At 40.5% G+C, this 19,300-nt stretch overlaps 1 protein-coding gene across 5 annotated transcripts in view; it reads left to right on the plus strand.

Moving 5' to 3' along the window:
* Positions 1-17,305, plus strand: part of fcho2 (FCH and mu domain containing endocytic adaptor 2) — a 39,859-nt gene extending 22,554 nt beyond the window's left edge. Inside the window, exons 9-30 of one of the 5 annotated variants that reach the window (XM_081714146.1) lie at positions 116-160; positions 788-857; positions 1,043-1,067; positions 1,394-1,450; positions 1,648-1,705; positions 2,091-2,266; positions 4,287-4,311; positions 5,670-5,714; positions 6,411-6,456; positions 6,737-6,822; positions 8,549-8,626; positions 9,320-9,859; positions 10,695-10,807; positions 11,073-11,202; positions 11,445-11,504; positions 12,159-12,270; positions 12,491-12,646; positions 13,187-13,319; positions 13,616-13,815; positions 13,996-14,060; positions 14,189-14,353; positions 14,591-17,305. In XM_081714146.1, coding sequence (XP_081570272.1) covers positions 116-160; positions 788-857; positions 1,043-1,067; positions 1,394-1,450; positions 1,648-1,705; positions 2,091-2,266; positions 4,287-4,311; positions 5,670-5,714; positions 6,411-6,456; positions 6,737-6,822; positions 8,549-8,626; positions 9,320-9,859; positions 10,695-10,807; positions 11,073-11,202; positions 11,445-11,504; positions 12,159-12,270; positions 12,491-12,646; positions 13,187-13,319; positions 13,616-13,815; positions 13,996-14,060; positions 14,189-14,353; positions 14,591-14,613 — 2,408 coding nt within the window. In that variant the 3' untranslated portion in view covers positions 14,614-17,305. The remainder of the gene's footprint in view (positions 1-115; positions 161-787; positions 858-1,042; positions 1,068-1,393; positions 1,451-1,647; positions 1,706-2,090; positions 2,267-4,286; positions 4,312-5,669; positions 5,715-6,410; positions 6,457-6,736; positions 6,823-8,548; positions 8,627-9,319; positions 9,860-10,694; positions 10,808-11,072; positions 11,203-11,444; positions 11,505-12,158; positions 12,271-12,490; positions 12,647-13,186; positions 13,320-13,615; positions 13,816-13,995; positions 14,061-14,188; positions 14,354-14,590) is intronic. The other 4 variants (XM_081714150.1, XM_027007930.3, XM_081714154.1 and 1 more) reach the window with 4 other exon arrangements.
* Positions 17,306-19,300: the final 1,995 nt, after the last annotated feature.

Genomic DNA, 19,300 nt, shown 5'->3' on the forward strand with positions numbered 1-19,300 from the left:
CAAAAAGTTGCTATTGCCCGCCTTTTATTTAATTGCATAGAGATGACGGAGTCTGAACATGCCACAAACCAAAACGTGCGATAACCGCAAGATGAATCTTTTATACTCTTTGCAGGGCCCATTGAATTTGAGGAATGTAATGTCTCCATTGCCAGTGAAGGTATGTGAAATGAATGATTTTTGTTTATTTTATGCAAAAGATCCAAATAGCTTTAAATAGAATTTTAATTATAAATTAACAATTTGCAAAGCTTCTTTAGCTCTGTATATTTTTTGTTCTATTTTGTCATTGCAGTATGAAATAGATTTCACATGTATTTGTTCAATCAGCCAGATTTAACTATTATTACAATAATTTGTTTAATTGATTTAGCTAGTGTGGCGTACAGAAATGATAAATAGATCACAACTACACAAAAACAGATTGTTTTTGTGTAGTTGTGGTCTATTTATCATTTCTGCTGCAGGCAACTTGAATGCACAGCAACTGTGGTCAAGTTTGAATGCAAATTTAAATTTTTACGTGTGTGTGTGTGAGTGTTTTTGTATGTATATAAACACACTTCACAGATCTCTTGGCAACATCTCCTTGTTTGCAACAAATCTGCCAATGTGTCATGTAACTTTTTGGAGTTCAATGATTAGATGTTGCTTGAATTAAGCAAAAACCATTTCGGATAGTTCCAACTTGAGTCACATGCAGGTTTAGAGTCAGTCATAATAGCACTGTTGCCAGCATTGAGCCTGGAGTTGCTCAGGGTAACAACTGTGTAATTTGTTCAACTAGTTGCCAAACCTAGGAAGAGGAAGCCATTTACCATTCCAGGGCGGCGAAAAGACAAGGATACAGATTCTACGTAAGTGGGCATATAATTACTGGAATATTACTGTTTGTCATTGAAAGCAGAAAATGAGTGTCAGTTAATAATGGTATAAGTCAAATGACTCAGGTAGCTGCATCTCATCATGTGCTGAGGGATACTAATGTTAATAAATCTGACAGTAATTACCCATTTCCTTTGTTTATCTTTCATTCATATAGTGAGTCTACAGAACCTGAAGCTGCTGTGAGTATTTTTTAAGTATATAGTTAGTCAGCTGATCAAGTTTTGTATCTTTTGTGTAAAACATACATGCACATGAGGGCAGTAGTTTTCTTACTTAAGTGATTTTGTAGTAAATTTCCACAGTAATATTTCTGTTTTTGAGTTTTCTAACATATGCTGACCATCTGTGTTTTTAATGGGTGACCCAATAACTCAGTAACAATGGTATAATTGTCCTCTGAAATCTTGTCACAGCTGTAGTTCAAAATGACTTCACATTTAACTGATGAACTATATATGCTTTATTGCAGTTGTATTCACAAACTTCACTTGCTTGTTTTTTGTAGAACACTGCCAATGGAGCACCGCCAGACTTCTATGGAGCCATAGATGTCCAAAATGCAGTGAGATGTAGCCCAGTGGCTTCAAAACTGTCTGTTATACAAGTTGCAATACATGGTGGATTTGTGAAGTCATAACACATTTTTTGCTGTGCTTCATGTGTAGGGTGCTGTGCTTCGTGTCTGAGGCGGTGTGCTGTGCTTCATGTGTGAGGCGGTGTGCTGTGCTGTGCTTCATGTGTGTTGTGTTGTGTTTCTAGAACGTGCCTCAGGTAGATGAAGAGGGGTTCTGCATTCGACCAGAAGTCAGTGAAAACGATATCCTTCAGGCAGGTGCTCCTGAAAATGAGTCTCTCCAGTACAACATCTCGCAGCAACTGACAACCTCTTACTAAGGTCATACTTGCTTAGTATAAATTGTCTTCTTTGAGATTCCTTGAGGCGGAGCAACTTTACCCAGAGCCAATATGTATGAGCCTTTGTTACTTTCAGCAAGTTGTGCTCATCTCCTACTTTACAGAAACGTTTGCTTTTATTTATTAATTTACTTTTATGGTTTCCTTTATTCTGCTTCTAGCTGATGTTTAACTCTGTGTTCTGGGTTCACTGTAGACTAATATTTTTACATGTGATCTTATTCCCTGTCCAAAGTACTGTTTCTGTTGTGTCTCTGTCCTGTGACTTCCTTAACGATTCCATTCACATGCCAAAGACAACTCCTTCTACTCATCCAGCGATTCCGAGGAAGAGGACGACCGCAGGAAATTCCACGTGGAGATCAAACCGGTGCAGCCCAACAACGGCACGCACCAGCACAAAGCCACCATCGACGAGCTGAAGGCTTCCATCGGCAACATCACCCTCTCTCCCTCCACCATGGTAAGATGGAGTTGAGCACACACATAAACATAAGCACATGGTTATAGGTACTTACTCACAAAAATATACACAATTGGACATAGTGTGACTGGCTTACTCTGAACTGTGAGAGAGCTCTGATTAGTTGATGTGACTTCCTTTCATCCTGTTTTGTGCTGTTACTCTCTTTTTCTGTGCCCCCACTCTCTGTTCTGTTGACATTGACACTAGGGGGCAGTAGTTGACTGTTATATCTACACAGTCTGCCAAGGATGTTGACCCTTCTTGAAACAGTTAACACGTTTTGTCTCCTCATAGGCATGCCTGTGACTGGCCTGTGCAATAAATCATTTAAAGTTTCTCATCAGGTCATTTACCTTCAATAACATGTTTAGTAGTAGCTGATGAAAGATAACTTAAAGAGCTCTTTCTTCTCCTCTCTAACTGGACTCAGTGTATTTATCCATTGATGGTTGCTTTTGGTTAAAATGACTGGAAGATAATCTAGAGATGTTAATACTGTTTTGGATTATAATGTGCTACTGCTGGAATTTGTGTGCAGCTCAGATTGCATGGATGCAGCCCAGTGCATTTTCATCCAATGCTTTCTCATCTCATTGCTTGTCGGTGATGAACGGAGTAATAGCACAAGTGTGACACACCCACGAAATGTTTAGTCACTTCATGTTAATTTATTTAAATGAGGTCAAAACTCTGAACTTTCTCTCTTTTGCAATATCCATCCCAAACGAAGGTCCCATCTTCTTTCTGTTCACTTTTTGAGCATTTTCCATTAGTTCTCCTCTCTTTTTTTCACTCCCCCAGAAAGCAGTGCATAAGTCTGTTCTGCTTCTTCACAAGTCTTCCTTGGCGCCTGTTTGCAGTAAGCTTGGCCTGGCCCGTCTGCTGGCCTCGTCTTTGCTGCCTCGCGGGTTTGCTTTGAGGAGAATGTCTTTCAAGAGCAACTCTGACAGTGAGCCAGACTGAAGCACTGCTTTCTGATATGGTCCAAATGAACCCAGTATACACTAGGATTACCCTCTGCAATAATTAACCACTTCCCTGACACACGCACACACACACAAAAAACAAACAAACAAAACAACTGTTTACTGTTTGTCTTCATGTCCCATTGGAAGTGTTTCATCCATTTTTGTTTTTGTTTATTTGTTTGTTGCTCCTTTCAGTTAGTTTTCACATGATCCCCTCTTTGTCTCCCCCCCCCCAGGCAGACAGATGTGTTCCATGTTGTTCCGGAGCTTAAAAATATAGGTTGGGATGAATGTGCGTCATCTGTTGTAGATTACAGGCAAAGCATTTTTTATTTTTCATATATTTTGCTGCCTTTCTGTTCTTCCCCTCTCTCTCTCTGAACGTTCTGTCATAACTGCTTTTGTCTGGTGTTTGGCCTTAGAGCTATAATTGATCCCATTTGCCACTCTGTGCTTATGGGGACAAATCCTGCCTCCATGCCTACAACTTTATCTGGTGGTTTAACGCTTTAGCAGTGTTTCCTGTCCCAGTTTGCATTCTGATTGATTAAGGTTTTTTAGACTGCAGTAATAAAACCTGTAATGAGAGTTTATATGCAGCATTTCTATATAGTCAAACAGAAGTACATGGTCACATTAGTACAGTGTGGCATTGTCCTATAGTATCCCCTCATCTCACTTGGTGTTTTTGCACCACTGATGAACTTAGAAGATCAAACGCATTGCATCAAAAGGTTGAACTGGCTGCTGTATTTTATGCTGTTCTTGTTTTTAAAGATTTTTTACGATTCAGAGGTTATATTTCTGATAGCATGACTTTATGTTTTTGGCTCTTACTTTGATCTACGTGTGTGTTTCCTTTTCTGTGTGTGTGTGTGTGTGTGTGTGTGTGTGTGTGTGTGTGTGTGTGTGTGTGTGTGTGTGTGTGTGTGTTTCCTCCTGGGAGGCCCGTACTCACTGAATGAATGTGGGGACGCAGTACTTCATGTCCCCCATTATTTTCATAACTCCTCTCTCCCTCATTAATTAATGCCTGTTTTCCTTTCCAGGTCCACATGAGGAGGAACCAGTCCAGTGAGTATTCTTCTCCTCCTGCCATCCTCCCCCCCCCCCCCCCCCCCAAAAAGGCTTGGCTCTGGAGAGTCCTCGCCATTTTGACATTCTCTCTTTCATTTTTTTTGGCGGCAGCGGGTTTTTCGCTGAGTTGTTCCTTCGTGTAGCTCTGGCCACCCCTCCGAAGCCAAGTCATCCCACAAGAAAATAAAAAAATATATAATTCCCGCCCGGTCTCTCTTCTCAACAACACAGTGTTGCCTCCTTAAGCCAGGGATGAAGATTAATTGCTTAATTGCATGTTTGTTTTTTCTCCTTGATCATAATTTTACATTTTTTCCAGTAAATTATGGTTTAATCAAATGCAGATGCATGTCAGAATATAATGTGTACATTCCATAAAGAAGAGTGAGCATTTTGGCTTTACAAAAAAAACCAAAAAGTTTGTGCGCCTCACTTACATAAAATTAATTTAGCTTTTAGTAGTAACCTTGGTTGTTTCCACAAGACCAAAACACAGCTAGTCTTCAAAGAAAAGTTTCAATTTAAAGTAAATTTAGATGTCATAGTGAACTGAAATATTTTATTGTTGAGACTAAGAATAGTACATATCAATTACAATGGATAAATAATAATTACTAGATCTAAACAATGCTTATTTAAAGTCCATGAATGCTATTAAAGAAAAGTGATCATTTTTGAAAATGGTGTCAAATTAATTCAGAGAGGTATGACTTGAGTTGTTACCTGTCTTATCTGCAGACCTCTGCTGTGTGGAAGAGCCTAAAGCTCCAAAGTTGCCATATGAAATTTGGGTGATCAGGATCCTTCCTGATCCTCATGAGCTTGAGATAGAAATCATGATTTAATTAGAACAGAATTATAACACAATGTATTGGATGACTCCAGCAAGGATATTGTTGACTTTGTTTGATGATGGAGAGTGGTGTTGGTTTATTACCAACCACTGTTTGCATTAGATCAATTCTACATTCAACACCAATTTCTCTTTTGCAATGTCAGCACTAGCCCTCAAACGAAAAGGATTCCAGCACTTCAAAGAAAGGAAAAACTATACAAGATAAAAGCATTTTTGTATTACTGTTTCAACTGAAGTTAGTTGTCCAAGAATATACACATAAAGAGGGGTTACCTAGTACTTATGAACAAAAACAAATGACATTTTTAGGATTATTGCTTTTATATAGGCTTAATTCACTTGGGACTTGGGTGAAACAAACATAGTGTAGCAATTTAATAGGCATTTATAAATGGAAACTATGAGCAAGCTACAGAATTAAAGATTTTACCCTTTCATTGTCTAACCCTGAAGGTGAATTGAAAGTGTATCTTGCATTCTTACATTCACATTTATCCAGGGAGGACTGCTCCACACACTCAGTCTTCCTTAGACTCAGTGATGGGTGAGTATGGCTTAGGAAGACTACTCCATACACATTCCTGGTTGTACTGTAGGCCAAAAGGGGTTCACTAACTTCATCAGGTGTTAGGATTCAGTTTAGTGCAACAAACATTTAATCTGCTTCTTTTAACAATGTAGTATGTTGGCTGTTTGTAAATCTGAAATGCATCCAGCTATCTAAAGACCTGTGTCAGACTTGCACTTATGACCAGCTTTCTCCACTGCGCAGTCCAGGACTGACAACATTTCTTTTTACTGGAGTTTCAACTTTAACTCCTGAGCCTATGCCTGGAATACTGTCCTCAAATCAACTTTGTTCTAACCTTCATTATGTTCTCGATTTGGTCTGCACTTTATCTGGATCTTTGATTTTTCTAAGGGTGCATCTGACATTTCAAGTCATGGTGTCAGGCATATGGTTGTTTTCTGTGAGTAAATGTTTCATGGAGGGAACATGCCATTTCAAATTTTATTTTCCTTTTTGAAAGAAAGCAGTATTAAGTCAGCAGTCAGCCCCAGAATAGCAAGCTTGTTGTGCAGTTTTGGAGAACATGTAACTGCATGAAACATTTTATTTTATGGATAACTTATTTAATGGACTGGGTGAGAATGAAATGTAAAGGTTTGAATGCTCCCAGCAATCTGCATCTTTCTCACTCTTACTTGCTTTTTCTCTCCCACTCTGTCTCACTCTCAGGTGATGAGCTAGGAAGGCCCAGGATACAACAACTCTCATACAATGAGTAAGAAAATGTCACATTTTAACATAAAAAAAAAAATGTTTTTGGTAAAATCAAATTCAAAGCCATTTACAACAAATGAAATACAAAATATAAACCTCATGAATTTTAATGTCACCTCTCACACAATAAACCTCTCTGAACCATAAGAAAAAAGCAGTAGAAATGTTTTAAAAGCTTACATTTTTAAGTTTGAACATTCTGAACATTAGCTCGCGCTCAAGAGACATTTGCAATATTCATAACAATCTATTGCTTTCTCGCGCTCTCTCTCTCTCACTAGTAAACTGGCTAATAATGACCTGCTCTCATTGGATCCATTTGGTCCCAGCGTCAGTGGCTCCACCTCCTCGGTATCATCATCTGCAGGTAATTCCCCGCTGGGTGGATGCACTTCAGTCTTAGAATAACAATAGCAATTAACATCATCAGTTAACTCAGTAAAACCACATTTAATATCAGTTGATGTCAGTTGGCTATAAATTTGAAATCTCTCAAGTTGTGCCACAACACATGAAGTCAATTGAAATCTATCGCATTGTGCTATTGGAGTTTGTCAGTGAAGGGAATCAGCATTTTATACACCCACGTGCACACACATACGCTTTCTATAACACAAGCTTTTTATTCAGTTGTTCAGGTAGTGCAGAAAGAATAGCAAGTATAGCAATGCCTACAGCTACCCCAAATCCGATAAAAAAAAAAAAAGTGTATTCATTTTTTGGCTCATGTGACCCAACAGTGGTTTCCTATTTATTCCTATCTTTGGTCACCACAAAGAGAGTCAAGGCAACACAACACACCCCAAAACACACATGCACACACATACTAAATATATAGATGGTCATTCATTCCCTCCCCTCCTCCAGCCTGGGGAGGCTTGGCTCACGACTCACCACATCCATTATTGATGTTGCACACAGGCTGGTGAAAGCATTTGGGCCTTTCCTGTCCACAACACTTGCCTCTAGAGAGCTTGATCAGACTACTGTTGTCACAGAAACCCCCATGCACTGCACAGCCTTTGCAGTTGATTTTCTGCAATGTAGACTGTATTCTCAACTCTATGGTCACTAGGTACCACTCCGTCCATGTGGAGGTTGTTTTTAATGATCTTGTTATTGCATTGCATTTTCTGTCTTTTTTGTTTACCTCTTATTTTGATAATTGTCCCTTTCTATTTTGTATTGGCATGCATAAAGTTAGAATTTTGAGAGCTCGCATACAACAGAAACTCAGTGCTTAGCTCTGGACATTTGAGAGGACGGACTGATCATTGGTGGTATTTTCAAAATGGTTCTAGACTTGCCTCCCTTGTTCTCTCTTTTTGTCCCACTCGCCTATCTTTTGCTATTTATATGAAAGCTCGGGGTTGTCCAAGCGATTGACCTTCACTGTTGAAATGAAGCGGAATATCTCCTTCTGGGAATAGAAAGCTTTCATTTTCCTTCTCTGAGTGTAGGTCAGGGGTAGTACATGGGCATAACCAATTGTTTTATTTTATATGAAAGGCAATGCATTTTAAAACTGTTTTGAATGCGTATTTTTACAAATTTACAGGCTACTTTGTAGCTTTCCCCATATTTATTTCCTTGGTTTTCTCATGTCTTATTTTTCTTATCTTATCTTATTATTTGTCTTAATTAAGTGTTAGAAAGTAACACTGGGGAGGCCTGGGTCCATGAACCACCTTTTTGGAGGGCCCAGTTCTAAGCAAGTCCACTGCAATCCCCTGATTGGCCCATCGAGCGACAGACGACCTACCAGACTGCAACCTGGGCTGTGAAGGCCAATCGTAATTCATAGCCAAATGGTGGTCAGAGGGCAGGGCATGGGGACCCTGGGTCATGAACATGGTCTTATTAATACAGTGCCCTAGTGTAGCGAGCGTCAAACGCACAGCAGTAACATCAGAGTGCTGTGGGACAGGAAGCAGTAGTGCCACGTGGAGATGCCGCTGAAAGCCTCATTAACCTCTTCTGAGTTCAGTTCCCTCTTTTCCAATATGCTTCAGTATAAAGTTGAGTTTGTTGTTTTTATTATTCCTTTGTTATTGGGGATTGTGTTTACACCTTACTCCCTTCTCACCCATTAGACCTGGCCTCTCTCTTCCTTTCACCATTCTGTCCATCTCTCTCTCTCCAGTTGAATGATACGGTCCCTGAGGATGCAGGTAAAGCTACTGCATCCTGGTTGTGTTTTTAAAATGCAAAATAAAGAAATGCCATGAGAGGCTTGAGGAGGACACCACTGATCCTGCTAGATTTCATCCATCTAAATTCTCGAAGTAATCTTTTGTTTGCTTAATCTGTCCCAAAGGGTTCCCAGGGTCTTAACTATAAGGTTTTGTTTAGTTCAGTGTGTGATCGTGCATGCATGCATGCATGTGTGCATGTCTGTGTCATCTGTGTTGTGAGCACGTTTCGTGCACTCACAGGGAATAAACCTTCACCTCTATAAAGGTGAAGTTAATGCCATTACCACTTTCAAAGTGATATTTTCAGTCATCACTACTAAAATATGCAGCCCATTCATCTTTTCCTAATATAGACTGGCAGCTGCTTTGCCAAAAATTGCATTGTTTTGCTTTGATGCCCCACCTCTCTATTGGCTATTTGGATCTTTTGCAATAATTCTATTGGTTGTTCAACTCTCATTTAATTAAACTTAATTGAGATTTGACTTGGGTATTTAATATAACTTCATTAATATCTTCAGTGACTCATGTTTCATGCTTCTAAATTTGAAATATGTGAAATGCACTTTTTTCTTAAAAGGATGAATGAACTGTCACGACAGACCCAAAGGCTAGTTTGTTCATGTTTACCAATCAACAACACACTGTTCTGTTTGGCGCCCTCTGCAGCGGAAGTGGTATTACAACGGGAGCCCTCATCCCTACTGGCCAACCAGCTCGAGGCAAATGAGGCTCTTGCTGCCCCTTTACCTTCCGAAGAACTGCCTATTCCTTTGCCTCCTCTGTCACCAAGCCCACCTCCAGTCCCCACTGTGCCCTCTCCTACTTTTAAATGGGGAGTCCTAGATGACCCTTTTGTCCACTTGGCACATGACCCACCCAGAGCAATGAGCGTCCCTCCCGGCCTTCGGGCAAGCCTGAAGAATGGTTGGTCCAGCAAGCCCCCACTCAGCGCTCCAGTCACCCGGCACGAGCCACTGCCTTCCTGGTCTCAAGGCCGATGGGTAGCTTTTAGCGATGACTTTGCAAATACCCATGGACCATCTCGCCTCCCGCTGAGGCCTTATTCGGTGCCCATGCCCCAGCACCCCAAACTCCTGTCCAGCCAAGCCACAGATCACTTTACTACTATGGTACCTAAAGAGGAGAGCACCCCCCATTGGCTGGAGGACCACACCATGCCTCTGCCAGCTGGCCACTTGCAGGATGGTAATTGTGATGAATAACAGTTGTAAGCATGCTGGGGTGTCCTAGCACCATGCTGTGCTTGGTACGGCAGCCTGTAGCCATTTAATTTGGGTTCACTAAACTGAATTTTGTTCCCTTTATTTTTTTTTTGTTATTTGACTACTTTTTATTCATTTTAGTTATTATATCATTTTTCCTCCATTTCTGTTGAGAATTATTGAATGTTTAAAAGTTTTCAACACTGGCCCAGTTAATCATTGAATGCAAAATAGCATCTCTAAGCTTTATTATATGGGGCATCAGTAGAAAGATGGAAGAAATGTAATTTGATTGGCTTTACCAAGATTACCAGTGGTCATATGACCATAAAGGAACCTCTAATTTTAATGATGGGTTACAAAACTTGCCTTTTGATATCCTAGAGGAATATGTAGTCTGACCGCATGCAGCTTAATTTAACGAGTTCAGTTATACATTTTATTCTGCATTTCTGTGACCATCATTTCTGTGATTTCTTTTTTATTCTGGTGCCTTTGTTTTTCTTTTTTTTTCCCTCATGCTGTTTTGTTTTGTTTTTTTTCCCCCTTGGGTTAATTTGTGATCTGAAAAAATACCATCTAACATGATGCTGCATGTTCTTAGAAAACCCTTGTTTACAAATTTCAAAGGTCTGATAATGGCTTCTAAGCATGGCTGGGTTGTGTTTTGTTTTGTGTTGTGTTGTGTTGTGTTGTTTCCAGTCTCTTGTGAAGTTTTGATTGTTCGTAGTCTCCACCAGCAGGGATGTCATAGCACAAAGGTTATTCCCTTGTCTAAAGTATGCCCTGACCTCCAAACTGTCTCTGTATCCTGACAGTCCCACCCCCTAACAGACCGACGACACCCCTTGGGACAGGAGCTTTAGCTCCACCTCCTCGACCATCATCACGGCCCAAACTGCCTGCCGGCAAACTGACTGGCATCAGCGAGGTAGTAAATACTTTTGGGCTACGGGTTATTGACCAGCACGTTCTGCTAACCACCATAAAGAGCGTTGCCACATTGAGTTTTAAATCAAATCACCTTTTTCAAAGTGATTTCAACAGATGCTATTGAGTGCGCATGAAAAAATGTTTACTCTTTTAAGTCACTGATGGATGGTAATAGAAGGCCTGTCTGCTGCTCAGATTTCTGGGCTAATTATTGATCTTTCTTCTGATGCGACTTGCTGACTGACTGTCTGCTGTGCGTGAAGGGCCGACCCTTTAGTCCTCCTAAGGTGACTGGCTCCAGTCCTACCCTAGCTGCTCCTCTGGCACGTGCAGAGAGCTCCTCTTCCCTCAGCTCCAGCACCTCCATCAGTGCCAGCAACACACCCACCGTTGGTAAGACCCATGTGTGCACACACAAAGCACTACAGTGAAACATTTAGCATTGAAATGTACCTTTCCGTACATATTGATCATAATCATGTTTTCTAACCACGAATTGTGCCGTGTTTCATATCACTCCACTGTTAATGTCCTAATCATCCTTTCACTGGGTTGTCATGCATTATCTGTGGATTGCTATGCTACTTATTTAACATCTCCCATTTGTGGATTTCATCTGTTCATTGGGCTGTAAGAGGATGATGGGTTTGTGGGGAAACTGCCCACCTTTGAGAAGAGGTGTGAGACTCCAGCAGGTAAAGTACATTGAGCCACAAATGGAAACCCTTTGCCTGCCTTGAAGGTGTTTTTATAAGCTACTAACTGACCACCCCTGACTCCTGATTGGTCAGGAAGTCCATGTGACCTGCATAAGTCCTCCCAATGCAGGTCACGTCATCGCCTTGTCCACTAAACCCTGCCTCTTTTCAGACTCGCTGCCTGCTTCGTGTTTACCTTGCTTCCTGGGTGAACATTTTAAATTCATTTAATTTGATCAGATTTAAAATTGGCATGTGAAGCGTATAGTTGTGCTCCCATAGGAACTATCACCAAGAGGTTGGCGTGTATTTATTTTGTTTGTGTGTGCTTTTTACTGCGCATCTAGCTGAAAGTGTAAGTCTGCTTTTTTAATGTGCTGTAAGCTGTCTTTACTACCAGAATCTGTGCAATGCTGATTCATATTTGAGATGCTATAAAATTACCATGTGCAGGGATTCTATGAGGCTGTTGACTGATACTGCTGAAATCTGAAACGTACAAGCGAACTAAGCAAACAAAAGCCTGCAGGATTTATATGTTGCTTTATGTTTTAAAGTGTCCTAACCTTCAGTTACTTTGGCACTGACCGTGCATTATTTTTTTAATAGTCATGTTTTCCTCTGGGCTGTCATCTCCTTTCTTGCTCACAGGCACATCCCGAGGGCCTAGTCCAGTGACGTTAGCATCACAGGATTCTCTGCCCATAGCTGTAGCGTTCACCGAGACAGTGAATGCCTACTTCAAAGGGGCTGATCCCAGCAAGTGAGTTCATATGACGAAGCCTGGAAGGACCCAGAAGTGCAGTAAAGTAATTTCAGACAGCCTGTTGGGTCTCTTTGTTATTAAAGTGAAAGACACTTGAAAGATCACTGTAGCCTCCACCATAATTTTTAACCATCTTATTTTAAAACTAGTAATACATAGATAGGCGCTAGACAAAAGGGGTGTGTGTGTGTGTGTGTTTGTTTTTTTTGTTTTTTAGGTGTATAGTGAAGATTACAGGAGACATGACACTGTCCTTCCCAAGTGGCATCATCAAGATCTTCACATCCAGTCCCTCACCAGCAGTGCTCAGCTTCCGCCTGCGAAACACCAGCAAACTGGAGCAAATCCTACCCAACCAGCAACTACTACACAGGTGTGTGTGTGTGTGTGTGTGTGTGTGTGTGTGTGTGTGTGTGTGTGTGTGTGTGTGTGTGTGTGTGTGTGTGTGTGTGTGTGTGTGTGTGTGTGTGTGTGAGAGAGAGAGAGACAGAGAAACAGCAGCAAACTGGAGCAGATCCTACCCAACCTGCAAGTACAACACAGGGGGCTTACTACATTGTATTGCTAATATTTGGACGTCTTTATCCTTCTTTGTTCCTCTGAGCCTTCTGGTGTTTAATCCAAGCACACTTCCTCAAATATGTTCGGTATGACTAGGATGGATGCATATCTGAGAAATATGGTAATAGTGTTGGTGCATTACCAAAGAAAAGGATTAGTTGGAGGGTTGTGCTGCAGTCATACATTTAGCCTTGAATTACTGAGTATGTCTGTGTGTCTTTATATCCACGTGTCTGTCTTTGCGTGCGTGCGTGTGTGCATGGGTGTGTCTATATCCATGTGTCCATGTGTGTGCATGTGCGTGTGTGCATGCATGTGGACGTGCCTGTGTGTGTCTCCGTGTGTTAATCAGTGACTCCTCTCAGAGCGACACTAACACTCGGGATTTCTGGCTCAACATGTCTGCCCTGACCATGTTCCTGAGGAAGAGCTCGGAGCAGAACCCTACCTCCTCTTACTACAATGTGGACATCCTCAAGTATCAGGTGTGCATGAGAGTCTTGAGCTGGGCCTTCAGACAGCTGTAACTATTTCTCTACATCTGAAATCGTAGCTCAACAAGTAGTGTGTGTAATGCCTCTCTGCTACCCCTGAAGAACAGTGTTCTATCAATACTATGGTGCTGTTTCACCTTTTTAAATCATTAAGGACCCTCTCACCTGTTTTTCACTCAGCACTATGATATTCCAACTGTACTTTTTCATGCACCAGCAAGCAAAGGCAATTCTAGCTTTAAGGTCTCCGTTCTCCGTATCCGACATCTCGGATGTTCTTGCCCCAGGTATGTTCAAATGGGATTCATTCGACGCCGTTGAACCTTGCCGTGTACTGGAAGTGCGAGCCAAGCACCACAGACGTGCGCGTGGACTACCGCTACAACCCAGAGGCCATGCAGCCGCCTGGGCCGCTGAGCAGCGTGCAGGTCCTGGTGCCAGTCAGTGGAGGTGTCACCAGCATGCAATCGCTCCCCAGCGCCATCTGGTGAGGTGGAGGGAATTAGCATATCACCCATCTCGCACATTAAATCATATAATATCCCCCAGACTCACTTATACACTCACTCACTCTTTCTCTCTTTTTCTCTCTCTCTCTCATTTATGCAAACATATTTTCTGGAATAGTAGAATAGAGGTTTGAGTGCTTTTGTCTTTTTGCTATCAGGAATGCAGAACAGAGTAAGTCTTTGTGGAAGCTGAACAACATCACCGAAAAGTTGGAAAATGAAGGTACAAAGACATAGGGTTGAGTAATGGGCTTATACCTGTTTGTTTTGAAAGGGATATAAGTGTGTGTGTGTGTGTGTGTGTGTGTGTGTGTGTGTGTGTGTGTGTGTGTGTGTATGTGTGTGTGTCAGGATCCGGCTCTCTGAGGGCAAAGTTTGAGCTATCAGATGGGCCTTCGATCCCAGCCACACTTGCGGTTCAGTTCTTCACCGAGGGCAGCACTCTCTCCGGAGTGGACATGGATCTGGTTGGCTCCGGCTACAGACTCTCACTAAATAAGAAGAGATTTGCCACCGGTAAGATTTTAGATCTCTACTCTCAATACACAAAATAGCAGTTTCGGTTATCATCTCCAAACACAAACCCTCCCCACTCCAGCAATTGAGAGATTATGTACACAGTAATGTGTGTTTCTGTGTGTGTGTTTCTGTGTGTGTGTTTCTGTGTGTGTGTTTCTGTGTGTGTGTTTCTGTGTGTGTGTGTTTCTGTGTGTGTGTTTCTGTGTGTGTGTGTGTTCGTGTTGGTTCTTACAGGGCGCTATATGGCCGACTGCTAAGATGTCACACTAGAGCCACATCTGCTCTGGCGGTTTGAAATTTGAAGGGTTTTTCCTTCTCGTTGTTTTATTCCATCTTTCCCGTTTGCGGATGGGCTCATTGGGGACGGAGCAAAATGACTGCCAGCATAAAGGCTCTTCTTAGGCCTTTAATGCTTCTCAACATTCTGAACTATATTTCTATCCAGTCAAATGCCCCTTCCTGGGGATGAGAGATTTTTTTACTACAGTTATGTAGCACTGAGTATCAAACACTGTCTAAAATGATTAGTAATAAAACCCCAAAAAACAGATGGAATGTCACAATATTGATGAATGAAAAGAAGTAATCATTAATCTTTGATACTTTTTTGATCTATTCAGACTTTTATAAAGTCAGAACGGTAGTGCTTGTTGTGTATAGTTAATTTGTAATATGAATTATATAGAAACGTACAGCATATGTAAAACAAAAGAAAAAGAATACCTGCACTAACAATCTTCCTGGCCATCTGTATAGGCATTAGTCTGTTCATTGCATATCCAAGTCAGTCACAGTGAACAAAAAAAAAAAAAAAAAAATCCCCAAAAAAAACCAAATGAGAAAAAGCAGAGACAAGCCAGTAAAATGCCTCCACAGTACATTCAGGAACAAGAATGTTTGTGTTTTGTTCAAACACCCCACAGGTTATTTTCTTGCATCAGTGGCCAGTTTTCCCAGAGTTATCCAGTCTTCTGTCTTTGAAGTGCTTCCTTGGAATTCTTAGAATTTGTAGGTAGTCATAGGATTCAGCCTCACGCATGCATCACATTTTAAAGTACAGTTGGTTAACTTTTGGAAAAACTGACCCTTGGACATTACACATACAGTGGCAAGAGTTTGATCATTTTATGTCTCTCATAATAGGTGTATTTTGTGTATTGGACACCATAACTGTGCAATGAAGGTATAAGCTATCAGATGCATTGTGTATATTGTTTTATGTTTGTTTTAGTGCCATTTTCATGTCACTGTCAAGAATTTGGCTTAGTTCTGTGACATTGCTCAACAAAAAACAAACAAACAAAACAAAAAAAAACACTGACCTCAGTGCCTCTCTTTCTATTAACAAACTTGAAAATGTTTCTTTCCCTACAAACATTTGCAGGTGTAAGCAAAAGCACACCTTTTCTCATTCTGTTCCAATTCCTGAACTGCTATTTCTGTTTTATACTGTTTTATGGCAATATTGAAGGGAACTTACTGCCACATTGAGTTTGAAATTGCAGAAGTTAAATGTAGGCCTTTGTCTCTGAAGTCATCACCATAAATATAGTGTGTTTTGTCTGTGTAGTCCATTTCACAGAAATGGCTCTATGGAAATCAGTACCTCAAAATACTTTTGCCAGTCTGCTATCAGTGTTGGCAAATTTCTTTTCCAAACTTAAAAATTATTCACTTGGGAGGGACAATCCAAAATAAGCAGAGCATGGTAGATGTATCTATTCTAAGATCAGATAACTCCAATATCACCATATTGATTTGACTTTTTAAAAAATATATATTTGCACCAAATACATCTTATTTCAAAAATGATTTTCCAAAAAGTGCCCTCAGAATACAGAATCAAGACTATTCATACAGCCAAAAATGTCTTTAATTGAAAGATGTTTTGGGTAAATGTGAATAATTCCACTTGCCCTTATTCATGAAATGTCTGGACCTGCCACCTAATAAGTAGCTTTCAAGAGTATTTGCCAAATGTTATACAAACGAATGGGAAACTAAAGACAAATCAAGAGCACGTCGTCAACCCTGCACTTTCAACTTTTTGGGTACAGTTAGCCAAATTCTATGTATTTTTTAAAATTTACCTTAGTGAATATTGTACCACAACAATGAATCAGTTTAAGATCACTAGCAAGGTGACACCCCTTGCCCTTGGTTCAGGCTTGCACTGTGAGTTAATGGTAAACAGGTCCAAAGCGCTTTAAATGGGCTCTGTGTAGTGTTGGTCTGAAAACCAACTATTTCCTGTAAAAGTGCCCTGTGCCTTATCTTAGCAGGTCAGTTCTCTTAAGGGCTACCCTAACCACTGAGTGGGGAGGCACCATACATATATTAAAAAAATACACAGGCATGTTTTGATATCCGCTAAAAAAACAGGAAAAAAAAGTGAATCTTTTCTGGGATTTTTTTGTTGATTTTAATAGCAATGTAATTTTTCATATTTTTGTGAAGTAACTAGGCAGATGTTGGGATGTGAATCTCTACTATTGTAATGAATTTTTTTGATGTACAAACTATGATTTTAATGAATTTGCTTTTAGTTTATCTTGGGTATTTAGTGTAGAGGCAGACATTAACCAGTAGACAGGGCCAAAATCAGTAGCATTAATGAACATTGCAACACTCACTTTCTCTGTCTAAAAGCAGCACTACATAAATATATGCATTTGTGTATTTTAGCGAGCTGGTTCTTGCTGCCTCTACAACCATCACATAAATGTTCAAAGGAACTTCTCAAATCTCGTCTTGCTTTTCTTTTACCTTTTCTCATTTCTTTTTATGCTCATGTTCAATGCTGTTAACAAATCTTTGGAAATTATTTTTTCTCATCTTAAAATGTACATTTTTACAAATTTATCACTTGGCATTCTCTTCATGATTTCAGTGTGTCTGTAATAAATGTGTAATATATAAATCCATACAAATATAAGAATTACTACAGAACTCTGTGCATGTAGTTTTTTTTTTTCTTAAAGCAGTTATCAAAAGCAAAAACAAGATTTGTAACAAGATGCTTTAGAACACTTAGAACACTTGTGGCTGTTTTAAGGCCAGGGTTAAGCCTTCCTTTGGTTTTGACTTGACATCACTTTCTTCAGTGTGCTGCCATATACAGCATAAAGGAAGCATATAGAGAGCTTGGGTGTTTTGTCATTTCCTTCCAAAAGAAACAGACCTTGGAGCTGTGTGGCCACAGTCTAGCAGTTTTCCCTCAATAACAACTCAAGCACATTAACCTTCTGACCTTGTTATGTACACCTGACTTGCTTCTGACTTTAATACCAAGACCTTGCCGAGGAACTCTTCAGAGTATCAATTGTTGTATGTCCTGGTTTAGCTGTTACAACTGGTTATTTACTGTGCTTCAGTAGGAAAAATTTAATTATTGAACATTTTGGAACCCTGTATGAATTTGGAGAGGTATTTTATTGTCCCCAAATTTATCTGTGCTAGTTCCCTAATGTTTTACTTTATTTCTAACTGTACAGTGTATTACAATGTAGCACATTAATTCTACTGAGAGCTAGAATTAAGAATTCAGATGTGCAAATTGCTTAGATTTTCCAGTCATATTTGAGGAACACTAATATTCTTTGTGTGTGTGTGTGTGTGTGTGTGTGTGTGTGTGTGTGTTTACACAAAGATCTGACATTCAGTATACTTTTAAATCTGAAATAAACCTTAGCAATGTGTGAAATGTACTGCATGCATAAGTAAAATGCATGTTTTACATTTTGGTGTGAGTAGTAGACCGTGCCCATGGTTTATCAAGTTGTCTTCCCATATTGCCAACCCGTTGTCGGTTCATTGTCAACTTAACCCAAGTGATCTACCTGTCAGAGATGCATTACTAGCTTAATTCATAGAGAATGTGGTTGTAGAGCCTGTCTGCCAGTCCTCTCAACTATATGGTCAGTGTGACTAGATGAAGGCACAGATGTCTTCAGCAAAGCAACCCACAGCCACTCTAGCTTTTACGTGGGGTAAAGAGCAAGCAGGCTTCACGCCTCTTGGCTAACTGAATTAAAATGTTCCATGGATATTGTCACTGGCCGTGTTTTCGCAGAGGCTCTGTGGGGCCGATAGAGTTGAGTTATTAAAGACCAAGCAAGCAGCCACGACATCACTTATGTTCACGCTCCATTTCAGAATGCAGCGGCCTTTTGATCCGGTACCCCTCCACCCCCTCTTCAGCATGAGCAAAGCCATCTGAACAAACACGCAAGCTGGACCTTCATAACTTAAAAACCTGTTTGCTTTTCTCCTCCATCTTGCACTCTTCCCCTCATTTACTCCTCTTTAATCCTTCTGGTTTGTACCGTCTCTCTCACTCTCTCTCTCCACCTTTCGCTTCACCCCCCACCCTTTTTTTTCTTCTCAACATTTTGAAATCTCCCATTCCTGTCTTCAGGCTCTCCTCTCTTTTTGTCTGATTTCTTTCTCTTTTCCTCCTCTTCACCGTACCTCATATCACTCTTGCTTTCCCTCAGCACCTGCCACGTCATTCCTTTCCGTGACTTGGTAGGTCTCCCAGAACAACAGCGGTGGAAAGAATTTTCTTCATGCCAGCTCAGATTTTTTATCCTCTAGCCATGTCCTGTGGCTAGCAGCTGGCACCTCAAAATTCTGTCACATTGATTCAGAAAACAAGGTTCTCACATGAATGCCATCTCTGTTTTGTGCTTCCCATGCTTTGTGCTCTCTGCTAATTGAATGTACGGTGGCCATAAAATTCGCATGGCGCTGCAAGTTACCAATCGCGCTGCAAATGAAACGCGCTGCAACTACACAAAATATAGTCAACAAAATGACAACACATGCGCGATGCAAATTCATGAACGACATAGATTCATAAAATATTTTATTCAAAATGACATGTGCACATTTCGGAAACGAGGTGATTCAAACCGGTTATTGTAGCAGACCAGCTAAACTATC

The sequence above is a fragment of the Electrophorus electricus genome, chromosome 1 (assembly GCF_041902795.1).
Source record: "Electrophorus electricus isolate QZ-2024a chromosome 1, ASM4190279v1, whole genome shotgun sequence".
NCBI classification, from domain to species: domain Eukaryota; kingdom Metazoa; phylum Chordata; class Actinopteri; order Gymnotiformes; family Gymnotidae; genus Electrophorus; species Electrophorus electricus.